The sequence below is a fragment of the Myripristis murdjan genome, chromosome 7, assembly GCF_902150065.1.
Source record: "Myripristis murdjan chromosome 7, fMyrMur1.1, whole genome shotgun sequence".
In the NCBI taxonomy this organism is placed as follows: domain Eukaryota; kingdom Metazoa; phylum Chordata; class Actinopteri; order Holocentriformes; family Holocentridae; genus Myripristis; species Myripristis murdjan.
Window position 1 is genome coordinate 10,807,104 of NC_043986.1, and position 17,234 is coordinate 10,824,337.

General features: G+C 44.5%; 1 protein-coding gene across 2 annotated transcripts in view; it reads right to left on the reverse strand.

The window, feature by feature from the left end:
- rarga (retinoic acid receptor gamma a) overlaps positions 1–16,442 on the reverse strand; it is a 46,801-nt gene extending 30,359 nt beyond the window's left edge. The window contains exons 1-3 of one of the 2 annotated variants that reach the window (XM_030055637.1): positions 16,255–16,442; positions 10,727–10,792; positions 1,533–1,905 (exon numbers count right to left, since the gene is read on the reverse strand). In XM_030055637.1, the coding sequence (XP_029911497.1) occupies positions 1,533–1,701 (169 nt within the window). In that variant the 5' untranslated portion in view covers positions 1,702–1,905; positions 10,727–10,792; positions 16,255–16,442. The remainder of the gene's footprint in view (positions 1–1,532; positions 1,906–10,726; positions 10,793–16,254) is intronic. The other variant, XM_030055638.1, reaches the window with a different exon arrangement.
- Between the last annotated feature and the right edge of the window lie 792 nt (positions 16,443–17,234).

The following is a 17,234-nucleotide window of genomic DNA, read 5'->3' on the forward strand; positions in this document are numbered from 1 at the left end:
GTGAAAATACCTTGAGGATTAGGTGGGTAGCGGCGGGGGGGAGGTAATGATTGACGGCTGAAAGGCTGGAGAGGTGCTCAGGCATGCTGTGGGGGAAAGAGAAGGGGGACTGCGCACACAGGCAGGGGGGCTCACAGGCTCTGCACTCAGCTGTTGCCACCCACACCCATCGCAGCCCCACCACCACCTACCACCCACCACCAGCCGCCCCTTTAGCACTACACCCAGATAAGATTTCAAATAACTCCAGCTTACCTTTACCTCGTGCCCCTAGCTTCAATGAAAGTGCCCCTGTTCTTGCTTTTTTCTCATAATTTCTCTCCCCTCTGTCTTGCATTCTCTCTCTTTCTCTCACTATCTTACACACAGCACATAATGCAGGAGTGACTTCATACGAGATATACACCCTGATCTAGAATCGCAGTGTTGATATTAAAAAAAAAAAAAAAAAATCTCTCATGGACCATTATTTCTATCCTGTTTACTTTCCAAGTCTCGTACACCTTATGTCCAGCAAATAGTGTTTTGAAACAAGCAGGTGTCTTGAACACTGAGCAATATACTGCATGTCAGCAGTCTGTGAAAACTGGCCAGTGTTTCCATGACAGATAAACGCTCCGGATTGCCAACAATCTCCTCTTTGTGCTCAGTGTTCCATACATCATCCCATCCAACTGCTTCAGTATACAACAGTGACCCCTGTGGCCAGGTCTGGAACCGCAGGAGCCATGCTGGAGTTCAGCTGGAGTGTTAAAAATGCATTAAACTGTCATGGGTACAACTGGTGGTTAGAAACCCACCTCAAGTTGATCTTTCTGGGCTGTGAACCAAGAAATTTCCTGCGATTACTCTGTTTTTTCCTTTTTTTTTTAACAAAATGTGAAAAGGTGGGTGGTATGCACTCTGAAAAAAAAGGCAGGGGCTTTTTTGAATGGAAATAGTGCTCATTTTTAAATATTTGTTGCACTGTCAAATATTTGTTGATGCTCACACCACTCATCACCTCGCATTGAAGGAATGTTGTTTTGTCTCTAATTGCAGACTTGTGGATTGTCTGCTTCACTAAAGCTCTGTGCATGGTCCAGTTAGACACAAATGCACACATACACACACATACACACACACCAGAGAAGCCAGCCAGAGTTTGTGGTTGCAACCACACCATCTACAAGCATCTATAAGGAAACCACAAGAGCAAAGTAATCATCGTATTGATGGAACTGGACATTTTCTCATGGTTTCGTTGGGGTTTTTTTCTGCCACTCGTCCTATATCACAAACAGACCCTAAAGTTTTCCATTTCCACAAAATTACACATAATGAAATGGAATTTGGATGGGCACATTTGCCTCTTTCCAGTGGATTTCTGAATGGCCATACTGTTTAATGTGACTTAAAAAACAAAGGTAAGGGCCCATATGGACAGTATACACTTGAAATGGAAAATGCTACATGGGAGGAAAGGAAAGTCGCACGCATACATACATATATATCTAAATTGAAAAAAAGACACCGCGATGAAAATTACTTACAGAGAGCAGCCATCTCTTTGGGCAGGTCAGCACCGAATCTCCCAAACAGGCTGGTGTTGGCCAGCAGGTCGAAAGGGGAGTGGCTTCGCATGGAGTTGAAGGCGAAGGGGTACACAGCAGGTGGGAAGCCGGTCATGTGACCCACCTGCCGTTCCCTGTTGGTAGCCATGACGATGGAGCACCCAGGGGTCCGCAGCAGGCCACTGGGTTAGGAGGAATAGCCTTCACAACACCTGGAATTCCCCGGAAAACCAGGAATTTGTCTCCTTCCAAAGGCTCTCAGGATGTGGGGACTGGATGAGGAATGATGGGGCCTCTGGTCTGCTGAAGGAAGGACGGACTCCGCTTCAGAACAATCACCCAATTCACCTTTCTGGGGCAGAGAAGACAGAACAGTATGTTATTTCAAGCTAATAAATTCACCACATATTCCATGAGCAGAGATGCCTCTGATATGATACAATCAGTGTTTTCTCTCCACATCCTCTCTAGATTCGAAAAACAAAATCCAGCTCACATCAACTCGAGGACGTGATCCCTCTACATTCTGGGACAGAGAATAGTTTATTCCCAGATCATAATGGAAGAAGGATGTGCAAACCTCATACCAACAGGTATGAGAAAATAGGAAGGAAAGAGGAAGAAAAGGAAGGAAGAGAGGGGAGGACGGTGGGAATAGCAAGAATCAAAACCAATAAAGATGTGAGAGGAAAGAGAGAGCGAGTGAGCGAACCGTAAGAGGGAAAGCCAAAAAAACTGGGACTAGGCAAGGGGAAAAGAAAATAAGAAAGAAGTTTGGAAAAAGTTATAACAGGGAAGAGCAGGACGGAGGGAGAGAGAGGGAGAGAGAGAGAGAGAGAGAGAGAGAGAGAGTGAGAGAGAGAAAAAGAGAGAGCTCTTGTTCCTGCAGTTTTGAAAAGCTTCCAGACTTCTACAGTGATTCCAGGCTATGCCATATGATTTAAATCACCAGAACTCTACTATAAAGAGCTCCTCTGTTCCTGCTGCCAGCCTAGCACAGCAGCCTGCCTCTCTGCCTCTTTCCCCCAGGACCAGAGGCCCAGACACGGGGTCCAGAGTATGGAGGGGGGGTGGGAGGGGGTTGTGTAGGGAAAATGAGATCCACTGATTGCTAACTGCTGCTGTCACTTCCAACTCTCTTCTCTTGAGGTCAGGCTCCCATCCCACAGAGTCATTTTGGCCCTAACCTCCTGCAGGCTGCTCATCACTCCGGCTTCCCGCCGTAGGTACAGACAAGTCAGGCTCAAGTGTGGACAAGGCTCCAGTCATGCCCCGCTGTTGACTGTTAATACAGGAAAAGAAACTCTCTATCACGCTGAAGCCTACCATCCTCCCATTCAATTTTTTTCCCCCCGTTTTCGCTTCCCTAGCGTGATTTTATGAGTGGGTGGTGTGATCGGCTTGTTTTTTAAATGTGGTTTTGAAAAAGAGCAGAGCCAAGGAATTTGGAACTGCTGTGGCTTGTGAATCCGGGAGAAAAGACAGGGAAAAATCCTGGTAATGAATTCGGTATAAACAAAGAAAAAGGGGGGGGGGGGGGGGAAGATCTAAGGCTGAACTGGTGAACTGCTGAACTGAGCGAAAACGCACAGAGGCACAGTGACAGGCTCTGGGCACTGGGGGGCACTAAGAGGTGGCGCCGTGCCCGGGAAAAAGAGAAAAACCTTTCCACACACGCACACATGCAGCACATAAAGTCTCAAACACACACACACACACACTCACACATACGCATGCTCCTGCAATCACACACTCCAAGAAAAAAAAAAAGAAAAAGAAAAAAAGAAACTCCACACATGTGTCAGAGCACCCACTTACACACACACATATACACATGTAGACACACACACCTCACCCCCCCTTGCTGTTTCCAGGGCTCTGGCTCCCTCCCTGCTTCTCTTTCTGGCTCTTTCTCTTTCAACAGAGCCAGTTAATTACACCCTACTGCTGCAGGCAGCTTCAAACCACCACTAATTTAGAGTTCCATTACAGTAAACTGTTCCACATGTGCATCCAGGGCCCAGGCAGGCTCGGGTGGCCACGTTTCAGGAAGGAGCAGCCGCCGATAGGCACCCACCCCCAGCCTGCCAACACAGCCATACTGCCATCTCTCTTTCTTTGTTTCTCTCTCGCTCTGCCGTTTTCAGCCTGCTCCTCATCCAAACTACTTTCCACCGGTTCCTCCCTCCTCTAAGCCACCCCATCTCCCCTAATCATGTCCTTATACCAGTCCTCTCCTCTGGCCTGCCTTTACCCTCTCTCTCCCCCGCTTCTTTTTGATGCTTATTCAACTTATACCATGACCCTGTGGAGCCGTTCCACTGTATGGCCAGCACACAAGAATATCACTCAGGATTTCACAGTGGGCCTAAAGGGACAGGAGGCACACACTGGAAAAACAAAACTGCCAGCAACACACAGGCTTGTAATGTGCGCATGTGTGCGAGCGCGCGGCTGCGCGTATGCTCACGAGCGTGCATGTGTGTTACGAGTGTGTACTTGGCCGGCGTTAGCCCCGTTTGGGTATCTGCCTCGTGAACTCAGCCCAGGCCCCATAAAGACAGCAGCAGTGCGCTCCGTCTACGAGCACTGGGAGAAAGAGAAGGATAAAGACAGAGTGTGTGTGAACGAGTGAGGGATTAGGGCAGAGGGTATGGCTGCAGGCATGTGCCGTCCATACTCCCTGAGGACGTCTGGGGAAGACAGAAATGTTAGTGCGTCCGTCTGTGCAGGAGAAAGCTCCAGTGAGCTTCAGGCCCACTTGGAGGATCCGACCTGAGCACATCACTCAAACCTGGACACTGTCCTACTGCGGGCTCAAGAGCATTTCAAGAAAGTTGGGAAGGAAGGAAGCCAGCAAAAAAGAACAGAAAAAAGAAAGAAAGAAAGAAAGAAAGAAAGAAAGAAAGAAAGAAAGAAAGACAGACAGACAGAAAGAAAAGGTCATAAGCAGAGGTGCAACCGTTTAAAGGTGAACCCGCTGAAAATGGAACCTTGTAACTTCTCTCTCCCCAAACACAATAATGAATTAATAAAAGAGTTGGCGCCAGTGTTTTTTAATGAGTCACATCAGCCCAGCAGCTTTTTACAGAGCCATTTGTGTTTTATGTTGGGTCCTGTGGTAGGCTCGCTTCGCCAGCCCGTCTGGGGCTATAAGGGGATAAGGGGAATTTGGAGTGACCTCATCCCCCGTTAGCCAGGGCCAAATGGGCATGGAGGGCCTCCCCACTTCCCCTGAGCCTGGGGGGCACACAGGAGGCAGCAGGCGGACAGGCAGGCGGGCAGGCAGCCGGACAGAGAGGCAGGCAAGCAGCACAACGGCCAGCTATGGGTGGGTTCAGGTCTGCTGTGGGGACTTTCCATCGTTGCCTAAGAGGTGCACTGTAGCAGTTTAAATTTGCTTTGGTTGTTTCCGTAAACGGTGGACTGTCAAACCGCATCATGTTGAAACAGACGCACCGGTTACATCTGACACAATCCATTGATTTTATCAGGACTAAAAGCCATGTAGCAAATAAAATGAAACCAATCAAGCCCGCAATTTTGAGATGGTGCTACAAGATGAGGCAAGCTTAACACGAGCGGGACTCGCTTGTTTGCTGAAGAGTATGGATTTCACCAAAAGACAGAGCGAGTAGAGGAGGAGAAAAAGAGACATACATACAGACGGAGAAAAAGAATAGTTCCCACAGATTAAATGTCCATCAGACAAAGGGTATCAGATCCTCTGTGAGCAAAACAACAATTGTTCCTTAACCGTTGTGACAGAGCGAGGCCCCTCAGGCAATAAGAACTGCAGTCAAACATAACAAATAAATCACGGCATCTCAGGAAGCTGCCCGCCGCACAAGCAAGGGAGGCGGTTGGTTTTTTACTCAGCAGAAGAAACCACAGGTGATTATTCTGCGTACACGAGCAGGATTCTGGGTGCCACGGCTGCCCAGGTCTGTTTGTTGTCATGTGTTTCCTCTTCCACTCAGGCAAAAACAGAGGCACAGTAGCCTTATCTCTTGTGCTGTTAGGCAACATTGATGTGTGCTTATTTGTCCTTGCGGATATTTGCATTTAAGTCAAATTCCTCTCACTTAAAGCCAGTGCTCCCACACGGCTGCTTTCTTCTGGCATAGGTGTGAGCAGAGCTAATAGGGTTTTATTTTTTGCTGGATTCCCGAACTCCCTGAAGTCCTCCACGTGCAATTCTCAGCAAATTTAAATAAAACTATGTGTCAATCAGACAGGGCAGAGCAGCAAGTCAAAACCTTTACCAGATCAAATGAATATTAAATTCACAGCCTTGAGATAAATGAGCTTTACCATCGATCCCTGCGAGGAAAACTTGGCAGATTCACCAGGACCTCTCACTCTTTTTTTTTGCACCTCTGACTTGCACACTCCTCATTTTGCTACACAAAGCCATGCATGTCTTAAAGGCGCAGTTTGCCAACTATCAACATCATAAAGCAATTTATGTGCACTTGAAGCTGAGATGGTTATGTTTAAGTTATGGCTCTGTGCATGAAATCACAGTACCACTGCACTGAAACGATGACTTTACAGGCCAAGTATCTAACAAAGTTGACAGATTGGCTTTCACAATCGTCTAGTGTGAAATGAATCCTTTGTGTCATCACTGCCTCATATGCCCACAAAGTGCTGTCAGGGATTGTTTATGGACTCACAACAGTCACAGATAAATTAAAAATGTTCATAATTAAAAGGATGACAAGAGCGTAATCTGATCTTGTTGCTGGCATCAGCAGTGTTTTGGCTTTGGAGGCAAAATTATCGACATGGTTTAGCAGGAGAGGTAAAGCTAACAGATTCACGTCTCTCAGCGAGTGACTCACTAATGGCTCTGAGACAAACACCTAGTGACAGACGGTGCTATGCCTCCCAACAACCCTGCATTCCATCACGTCAAACTTGTTTGACATCTGCCCACTTTTCACATCAGACACAAACAGACACACATACTTGCTTACAGCAGCAATGCACACACCTTTGTGAAATGATTTGTCACTTAAAAAGGCATCTTCTTTGGTGAGTGTCACTTGGGAGTGTCATTATGCAATCCTTTTGTTTTTGTAGCGATAAATCATCACCCACATCAGATCCCCAGGCTTTTTTTATTGCAGCATAGTCTGAGGGAACAAGCTGTGTTGACCTGCAGTGGTGGAGAACAGTATGGAAAGAGTGAGAACTCACAGTGAGGCATAAAACACTCTGTGACATGATGAAGTCATCCTGACAGCTTGCTGTTTCCATGATGTGGTAGAGCTCTTTGGAGTGCTCAACATGGAGACTCCAGTGGGTCTGAGCAAAACAAGACAACACACCGCACAAGGAAAACGGGGATGCACTGATTTATTGGCGGAATATCAGCATTGGCTGATATTGGCCTTGTTGACTGCTATCGGCCCATCAGCCAATAAGATGACATTGACCGATGGCAGCGGCCAATATTTATCCGTCCATTTTTGTCCAGGGCTCGAGACAAATAGTCTCCCGTTGATGAAAAAAATGTGTTTGGGATGGACAAACACCTCCAAGACTAAAGTAATTTTATTATCATTAATATTATACCTGTCACTTAAAAAAATTCACTATTAGGGCTGAGTGCAACTGAGCGTCTCTTCTCTTGCTATTACTATTAGTAATCAATGGTCCCCTTAGCTGACTGAGGTGTGAAACTCGTGAAAAGTATAATGATTCTGAAATGTCCCCGCGATTCCCCCATCCGTTCCCCCCGTCAAGCGAGAAAAACATGTTGTGCTATTTAGAGAGAGTAAACAGAGGCACTGTCGCAGACGAAAATGACACACAAACCGACTGCCAACACCAGAGAATTGCATCTTGGGATCCGAGTCGGCCTACAAGTCAGGACTGAGCAGGGATGAGGAGTAATATCCGAGTCCGAATCGAAACAGGGTCACAGTTTCCCAAGACTCGGGTCTCACTGAGCTGCTGTCAGCTTCTCATTATCATTAGCTGTTGTAATAAATTATTATGTTATCATGATGTGTTCAAATGTAGTCTTGAAAATGTTGCTTCTGGTCAGAAACTGGAATCAAATAGGCTACATTTGTTTGAAGGAGGAGGGTAGGTAATTGTAAAACAAGCTAAAAAAGGCTTTTGAAAGAGTTATTTTTCACAAAAAGAACCTCTGTCACATGAAGAGAGGTTATATTAAAGATTGTTCCATAAATTTGTATGACTGAATTTGTGCTCATTCAAACGCAGTGTGAAAGACAGTTCAGTTTTTTTTTTTTTTTAAATATCAGTATCAGCTATAAGCAAAACAGTTATTTTAAACATTGGTATCGGTATCAGTATCAGCCCAGAATTTCACAATAAGTGCATGACTACAGGGAAAGTAATGTGGAGGACAGAAAGACAGCAAGATGATGAATTTTGAGAAAATGAGAGAGACAGAGAGACAGGAAACAGAAAGGGACAGGAAAGGGAGAGTTCAAACAGATTTGGTGGGTAACGCTGGTGCTACTAATAAGCGTTGAACTGTAATTACTGAGGCAGGAACTCGAGAGGATTCACAAGGGCAGCTATGAATGTGTTTGTCTTCCTTTAAACCCTTTTCACTGTAAAATGAGATGAAAACTAGACGGGTCTCACCACCATTACTTTTAGCCCCGGGAGTTAAAGCGGCAGAGGGGCAGAGCCAAATGTTACACATGTGGAATACAGAAAACCATACATGCACGCACATTCACACACATATGCACACACAAACAAACACAGACTCTCTCCCTCTCTCGCTCTCTCGCTCTCTCTCGCTCTCACACACACACAGAAGTTTATGTCTATGATCTACAGTATTAATGAGGGCTCAGAGCGGGCTAAAAAACGTAGGCTGATATCCTCTCAATCAGAGCTACACACCTGCAAAAATAGACATAGGAAATGGTGCGCAGATAGTTTCCTTGTTAATTATAGTGTGGTGGCAAGGAGCCCCCCGATTCCCCTAAAACCACCTGTCCAGCCCCTCCCTACCACTTGGCTTTAGTTGCTATAGAAATTCCTGAAACAGACAGGTATCAACAACTCCCAGATTTACTGCTCTAAGTCATCTCACAAAAAGGAGTGTTGGCAGATTGTGCCATGCAAACCTTTTAGATTTTATGAGTCAACTGGTTTTTGAGTTATTTCCATAAAACCCCACAGTAAAAATAACTTGATATACGTCCGGGTTGTGAAATTATGGCAAATGGTAAATATACAAATTCCACTTGGGCCGTGATTGTTGTTTTTGATGTTTTAATGTTTTCATACTTTTACTGGGAGAATTTAAAGTGCATATAAAGTGAATATAGCAAGAGCGTAACAAATACAAAAACAGGAGATAATTTGTTTCTTGTGTTCTTCTGTTTTGTAAACTCATTGGCTTATGGCATTTAGCCTTTCAAATCCAAATCGTAAATGTCTAAATTTAATGTCCAGACATGAAGTAACTCAAGTGAAAAGCTGAAAAACTGCCACCTAACATCTCTACTGTTTCATTAAGAAAAGAGGAACTCTTTGCTGCTTTTGTTCCAAAGCTTTTTTTTTTTTCCAGTGAACATACTGTACCTTTCACTACTGTCTACTGTTGCTGATGTACAGAAGGTATGAGCTCTGATCTAAGCATTATTAAAATCATTTGTTGCTTGATATGTCATCTGCTTACCACAGAAAATGTTTACAACAATGAAAATGGGAATGTTTTTGGTGAGGCTTGATGTAGTGGTTGATGCGAAAAGCTCAGCCATTCAAGTGCAGCCATCGATAATGAAATACACCCATTTGGAGCCAATATCTCTCAGTATTTGATCTTAGAACTATAACTGTCATTGTTAGTGAAGAAAAGCCTAACACTGCGACCCACTACACACCACAGGCTTTACATTAAGCTAAAGCTGCTCCGCATTGACGAGCTGTTTATCTCAAAAAGACGTATGGGTGGTGCTCTGGAGGAGGGAGCGCAGCGATATTACTCTCAGCCTTAGAGCTGAACTCTGTTTTCCTCCACTCCAGATGTCACCGACTCGCAGTCAGAATGATAGTAAGACCAGATGACAGCGGAGGGTGACACTGATATCATGGGCCTTCAGAAGGCATCGCTCATTCTGCCGTGTGGCTGTTTTTCAGTTCACTTCGGCCGAAATGTCCCTTATTAATGTCCCCACACTTATGTCAGGTCCACCAGGGGAGATACGTGGTGGACAGCAGGTGCAAATCCAAGTCCAGCTGCAGATGTCTACCTATAGTGAAGCTGTTCAACCGCCCAGTCACCGCTTGAGCAAGAAATCAAACGATTATGGGAGGTAATAAAGGATGCAGGGGGGAGCGACATATTGTACAGTCAGGTGCCTGATTCATATCTGATATCCAAATCATGCAGCACTAAATGTGCTGTCTTGCTGTGTGCTGTAACAAGTGGAACCTGTTAACCTAGCACTTATGCCAGCACCAATATATAACCTTCACTGACACTGACAGCCATGGAAACACAATGAATAAACTTCCATGTAAACTAAGCCCAAAGTTGGAGACACACCTCACACCACAGGAATTAGCCTCTGCTGTTTAGAGAGTGGAAAACAATGCTTGTCTTCTCCAAATGTTCACAAGTTGGTTAAAAAAAGCAGGTCAAGGACTGGTGAGTCCCCTTGCTAATACGCATTCACACAGATCAAACACATGCAAGCATGTATACACTTACACACACACACATACACGCACACATATGCTAATGATAAAAAGCTCCACAGGAACTGGGTAACACTTGAAACACTCGCTAATAAGCACACATGTGCGCACAGGCAGACACACACACACAGACAAACAAAAACACATGCAAAGAATGCACATAGTCCCAAGTCTGTTTCCATATATTCCAACTCTCATATTCATAAATGAGACAAAAATAATCACACTAAGACACCGCATGCAAACAAGCAAACATATGTAAGGTAGTTTTACTGCTTAGGCATAAAAATCTAGTTTGATGTGAAGAAACTATGACCAGTTTTCTCAACACAATTCCGATGCTTTGCCCACTCACTCTGTCTTTAATTAAAACTGTCGACAAGTTTCCCAAGAAATGCAGTCTGTCTCTCTATCTGTAACTCGTGAGAAAACGGAGGAATACTATGAAGGAACACTAAGTTGGAACTCACCGGCTCTGGTGTTGATGTGACAGACGGACGGATGAAACACTTGGTGGAGCTGACTGATGAGCAGAGCTAGCCAAGGAAAAAAGGAGAAAAGATTTGTGTACGTTCATCAGAGTCCTTCTGACAGCAGAGACAGAGTAGCAGTGAGTCTCTCTCTCTCTCTCTCTCTCTCTCTCTCTCTCTCCTTCTTGCGCTCGTTCTCCTCCTCGTCCCCTCCCCCTCTCTCCCTCTCTCTCTCTCTCTCTCCTAAAATCACTCTTCAACACAGGCGCACACACTCTCTCACTCACTAAGAAATAATTATACTCTCTGATTCATAAAGCCTTCCTTTGTCACGTGATCCAACACTTCAAATATACAGCACATTTTTTCACAAGCCACAAAATGCCTAGAGGGAAGAAAAAGGCCCAGAGAGCTTAAGTTTCTGTTTTTAATTCTCTCTCCCTTCTTTGTCTCTCGGGTGAACGCTCTTTTTCTTTCTTTCATTTTCTTGGCTTTTGAGTTGAGTCACAGTTTGCCTACAAACTGTTTGTGTGTGTCCAAACGTGGTGCCATGTCGTTACCAAAAACCTGCCCATAGATAAATAAATGTTCTGTACAATGAGAGGGCCGTGTCTAAATCTCAGGGTATCGTAAGTAGCGTTCATAATGTACTTATTTAACACAGAAACTGTTTCAGTTTTCTGTTCATTTTTCCAGAAATGACAAGAAATGGTCAGACATTTGATCATAGTGGGTTTTTTCTTTACCTTTTTTAGTACAGAAATGAATGTCTGTGCATATGTATGTGCTGTTTAGGATGTGTGTGCCTTGTTAAATCTGGTACTATGTCTTGCTTGATTAAGAAATTTCCCAAAGTTGGATTAATAAAGCACTAATATTGAACATTAGAGAGAAAAATATTTTGTGGTGTCAGTGAAGCTAATTGAGGTTGAAAGTGACACAAATAAAATGGTCTGACTAAACAAAACATTGCACATATACCTAAATATGAGGATGTACTGTGTGGTTGAGAACTAGAAAGTGGCACTCAAAGCTGGAAGCAAACCGTTTGGGGATACAGTATAAATTCTGCTAAGCATTACACATTTGGGAATACTGAAAAAACTAAATATAATAAAGAAATCACGGTTTCTAAATCTAGGTTTGTGTCCTTAAATCACTTAAAGTCTGAAAATAAAAGCGGTGGTGGCATGTTGGCTGCAGGGAAGTCCCCTGTGAGATGGCAGAAGTCTGCAGCAGCGGCGGCAGATCTGGGTGTGCCCCTGAATGTGCCCCTCTCTCTCCATATGAGATCATATGTTTCAGATCTGTGTTTATGTGTTTGCGGTTCTGGGTGTGTGCCCTGTTTTCTGAATATGATGTTTCTCAAGTTGTTTTGGTTATGAGAAGCACCCCAAACCTCAGCGCTGGGAGGACACACCTCAACGGGTACCTCAACAGGCACGTTTACCTTCTCATGGGCTGTGTGTTGGGTATTGTTCTTTGTCTTATACTAAACACACTTTGTAAAGAAAAAAAAAACCACACACATCTCAGTGGGTTACATATGCATGTTGCTTTCCTGCTAAACTGAGAAACCATTGAACATTAATATTAAAATCAAATAACAGCGAGGACTTTTACAGTAACCAACTTATACATGCACTGCTTATTTTGAAACTTCATCATCTAAACCGATGCCCTTCAGGCAAACTGACCAGGCATCGCTTCACATTCTGCGAAATTTCACAGTCTGAGGCATAATCGTGGCATACCAAAGCAGCATGTGGACTTATTCTTTTGCAACACAAATCTCAGCTACCTGTACCATCGCAACCGCTGCTTCTTTTGCTAGTGAATCAAAGTGGCCTGAGATCGACAGAAATCTTGTCCTCAGATACACTGACCTCAATATGTCTCCGTAATAAAGTCAAGCCATTTTAATCAGAAAAAAACCCTCTATTAACCAGTCCAGCTTTCTATGTCTGTGTGCTTCCAATATATACTGCCACATATGGTTTACAGTAGCCTATTGAAACATTCTTTCATGCCCTTTCTGATGTGGATTCGGTGGCGCATAATCAGTGTGAATGAATGGATAGGCAGTGAGAGGCGCTGTCGAGTTGGCATCTTTTTTTTTTTTTTTTTTTCCAGAAACTTTATACTCAGGAAGCAGAGATTTAAGCCATACTGCAAAAACCACTTCTAGTGATCCTTATCTTGTTTGCATTTGATTTATATGTGTTGCTTATGAGGTTCCCAGGGCTAATTTGAAACTTTGCACTGTTTACATAGCAATGCTAGATCAGTAATTGTTTAATATGAGGTAAATACTGCCATAGGGTGCTGCATTTGCTAAATCTACATCAGCCCTTAGGGTACCACAAATTGTAAAGTGTCAAGTTTGAGTCAAAGAACGAGGCTACTAGTCTGTCTGAGACCATGCATATGTGTCAGTGTGTGCAGTCAAGTGCATGTGAAGATCCCCTTGTGTGTCAATGTGCTGAACATGCTATGCTTCTTGTTGAATTATGGCAGCGAGCTTGAAGAGGGAGTGCACTCCGTGTGTGTCTGCATGTGTGTGTGTGTGCGCTCTTGCAGCACGCATGTCCGTACATGTGAATATGTGTGAGTCTGTGTGCATGGATGAGTGTGTGCAGGCAGTAGCAGTGAAGAGGTCAGGGGTTACTAGTGTTTGTGTTTCAGTGTCAGTGAAGTGTGCTCCAGGCAGAGATTTATGATCATTGTGTCTGGGAGGCTGCAGAGTGGGGGATAATGAAGATAGATCAGGGTGCTATCTCTCGGCCTTCCCTCTCTGGGCACCACTGGAAACATGGCCTATGGCCCTCGCCGTTCTCGTATCATTAACTTCAGCCTGTGACATCATAACGTACTACCCTGACCAGTGACATCAATCCTAACACAGCCTCCTCTGACAAAAAGTCGAACACGGGGAGGCAATTCCTCACAGGAAGTCATCCGGCAGACACAGGCATTGTTTAGTGTTCAGTTTTGTGGCTTCTTTGGGTGTGTTTTTGAGGCTATGCAATATTCATGAAAACGCTGCACTCTGCCGTGTGTTTCCACTTTAGAATCAACTTATTTGCATTCAAGAGACTATGGAGGAGTAGGAGCCTGGGGCTCGCTGGCAGAGGAAAAGGAGAAAAGACAGAGAGGAGAGAGGAAGGGGGTGACAGAGAAAGAGATGGAGGGAAGGAGGGAGGTTAGAGGGGTTAAAGAGAGATGGAGGGGGGAGAACTGGAGAGGGAAGTGAGTGAGAGAGGGAGGGGTTGGATGAGAGAGAGAGAGGAGCCAATGGTGGAGGAAATGTGAGAGAAAGGGGCGTAAAAAGCAGGAGGGGGGGTGTAAGAAAACAGGGGTCAGATGGAGAGAAGGAAGGATTGTGGAGGGAGTTGATGGGATGGGTAGTGGTAGTGAAAGACAGCGGGAGCGAAGGCGAAGGGGAGGGGGCGCTGGTGGCTGTTGCGGCAGGTTTTAATCAGGAACAAGATGCCTGTAATGAGATCACTATTTCCCCACATTTAGATTGATGTCATGTGAAGTTTTGGTGCCGCACTGAGACACGGAGGGGACATAAGGCGAACGCACACACACACACACACACACCCTCCCATGTGTAATTTGCGCACAAACACAAACATGCTTATGCACACACAAACACCCACACACACATGCACGCACACACAAATATACACTTGCTTGCACCTTCTTGGTTACAGAGTTAAACACACATCCTGTGAAATGAAGGAGCTCATTCATTGCGCCTGGCAAACTGCGCTCATTTAGAGTCCAAGCGTCTTAAAGTAAAAACATACACAGAGGAATACGACTCAGAGGAAAATTAGTAACTCACAGCAAAGGAGAAATGTGTTAGGGACCAGAGGGCATATACCACTATGTACTACTCTAACAATAACACCGAGCACAAAGCTGGGAACAGGGTGAAAGAGCCAAAAGCACTATTATTTTACTGTGTGAGAAACTGAGAAAAAAAAAATAAAGAGGGGGAAGGAGAGACAGAGCGAGAGAGGAGAGGAGTGTGTGTGCATATGTTTGTGCATTTTCAGGGGTGCACTCTGAGGTTGTCCACACAGCTACCAGCGTGTGTGCCAGTGCATGAGCGCGCTGACTATTCCCCAACATGTGTGTCCAATGAAAGGTGAATGGCTCTCCTGTCTATACTTTCCTCAAAATCAGCCATGATGTCACCATGAACCCGTCCTGAACCCACCTCTGTCAAAAAGCATTACTCCAGCGCTCCCTCTTTCTGCCTCATTTTCTGTTCCACCTCTCCCTCCTTCACGCTCCGTCCCTGCCTCTCACTCTGCCTGAATTTCTTCGCTCAACTCTTACTCTTTTTCTTTCCTTTTTCATATTCCTGCACTCTTAAGTTTTTCCCCCTCCCATCCATGTCTCTTTTGTCTCCTCTCTCTCTCTCTCTCTCTCTCTCTGAAGCTCAGACGCACTCTCTTTTTGGCTTGCTCGGTCTAATTGAATCACCAAAAAGTGCAGCCCTATGCCAAATGTGCCAGGATGTTCTGATTAACATAGACTTTGTTTAAGCAGTGGTTTTGCGAAAAATTGCTCTGAGTGCAAGAAGGGGAGGCTTGGGCAAAATAGAGAAGGAATGGGGGAGAAAGCAAATGAAAAGAGGGGGAGAACACTTGGGAAGAGAGGGGTGGTGGGGGCAGCGAGAAGGCAGCCAGAGAGCCACATATGGAAGTGATTCTGTAATTACTGCAAATCTGTGAGCTCAAAAGGAAAGGTCTTCTTTTCCATGCCTCCTTCCCTGCACATAAAACTGCCCTTGTGAGAAAGCTGGGCACTAAACCGTGAGCAGAGAACATTAAAAAAAAAAAAAAAAGTTTTCATTTGTTTTTCTTCTCGTCAGTAACTCAGAGGGCTTTAGGTGTGGTTCTGCTTTTGCCATTTTTGTGTGTGTGCGTGTCTCTGTGTGTGTGAGTATAGATAGCTGTTGAGGGAGAGACTCATTGTTGACCATGAGGCTAATTCCACCACACAGTCTACTACTGGAAAATTTTCTGCATTCTTTGCTCATTTGCTTTGCTTTGCTGAGCTTAATCAACCGTCCCATAAGCTAATCTAAACAAACTGGGGGGACTCAGCCTGGTATAAACTTGTTAAATCTCTCATCACCCACAGCTAAACTGGCATCATTCACATGGAGAACAGTTTCAACAAGGTGTGTGTGTGTGTTTGTGAGAGAGAGAGAGAGAGAGAGAGAGAGAGAGATTAGGGGATGGGTGACAGACAGACAGTGATGATGACTGTCTTTAGAGCCTCAGGCAAGCAGTGTTTTGCAGGTGTGTATGTTGGCAGCGACTTCTGTTCAGTCCCCAAACAGTACCAGCAGCCTGTAATTATCTCTTTCCCTGCCATAACGTGTTCTCATGATGTGTGCGTGAGTCTTCCATACACACACAGATTGACGTAGCCTGTCTACTTTTATTCTCTGCGATCTAATTAATCACGGCAGAAGATGATTTATGTAAAGTACACAATCCTACCTTCTTCGCCTAGAGTAGTTTATGCCTCGGCTTCAAAGCGAGCACATTCCCGAGAAGTTGGAAAAGATAAATAGCTGATGACAAGCGCACGCACTCTGGAGTTGCTGTGAGGGAGACAAAACAAAGTCATGGACAGTCTTCAGACAAATCCTCTATTACTGCGCGGCCATCTGACATCTTGTAAAGACACCGAGGGCTCGCGCTATTTGCATATCTTGATCTTAGGCTTTGGAGATCACTTCAGTCATTTGTCAAATTACCTCCGTGGCTTGCCAATTCGTCACCGCGCCGCGTCAGGGGCGTCGATGGGAGCCACCGTGCCCGCAAATTTCTGGTTCTGTGGTTCCCTCTAGCGGGCGCACTGAGAACTGCAGTAGCCTACACTGCCCTGGAGAGAGAGATGGAAAGACCCATAACAGTAAATAGCTTTCATTAGAATACAATACAATAACGTAATACCAGTAAATATCAGTAATGACAGCACTGATGGTATGTTTCTACGACAGTTTACTGATACTCTATTGGCAAAATCAACACATATGAATTTAGATAGATAGATAGATAGATAGATAGATAGATAGATAGATAGATAGATAGATAGATAGATAGATAGATAGATAGATTTTTTTTTTCCTTATTGCAGACCTACGTAGACACTAAAAGTAAAGTAAAGGGCGCGCTTTGTTCCAAAATGATGGTTGCAGCTTTGAAAATCAAATGGGACAATTTTTTTTTTTTTTTAATCAAGAATGCCACCTATTATTTTGACCTGTTGATGCTGAAAATCACCATTTCTATATGGCCTTATAAATGCAAGCTTCGACACAAAGCGTGTACATTCTAATAAAAATACTTAATCATCAGTTGCAAAAATATTTATAGTTGTATTGGTTTGTTTGTTGTTATTGTTTTTCATCTTTTCAAAGCAAAATCAAGTTTCATTCTCAAATATTTTAACACGAGTGCTGAAAGGCCCACAT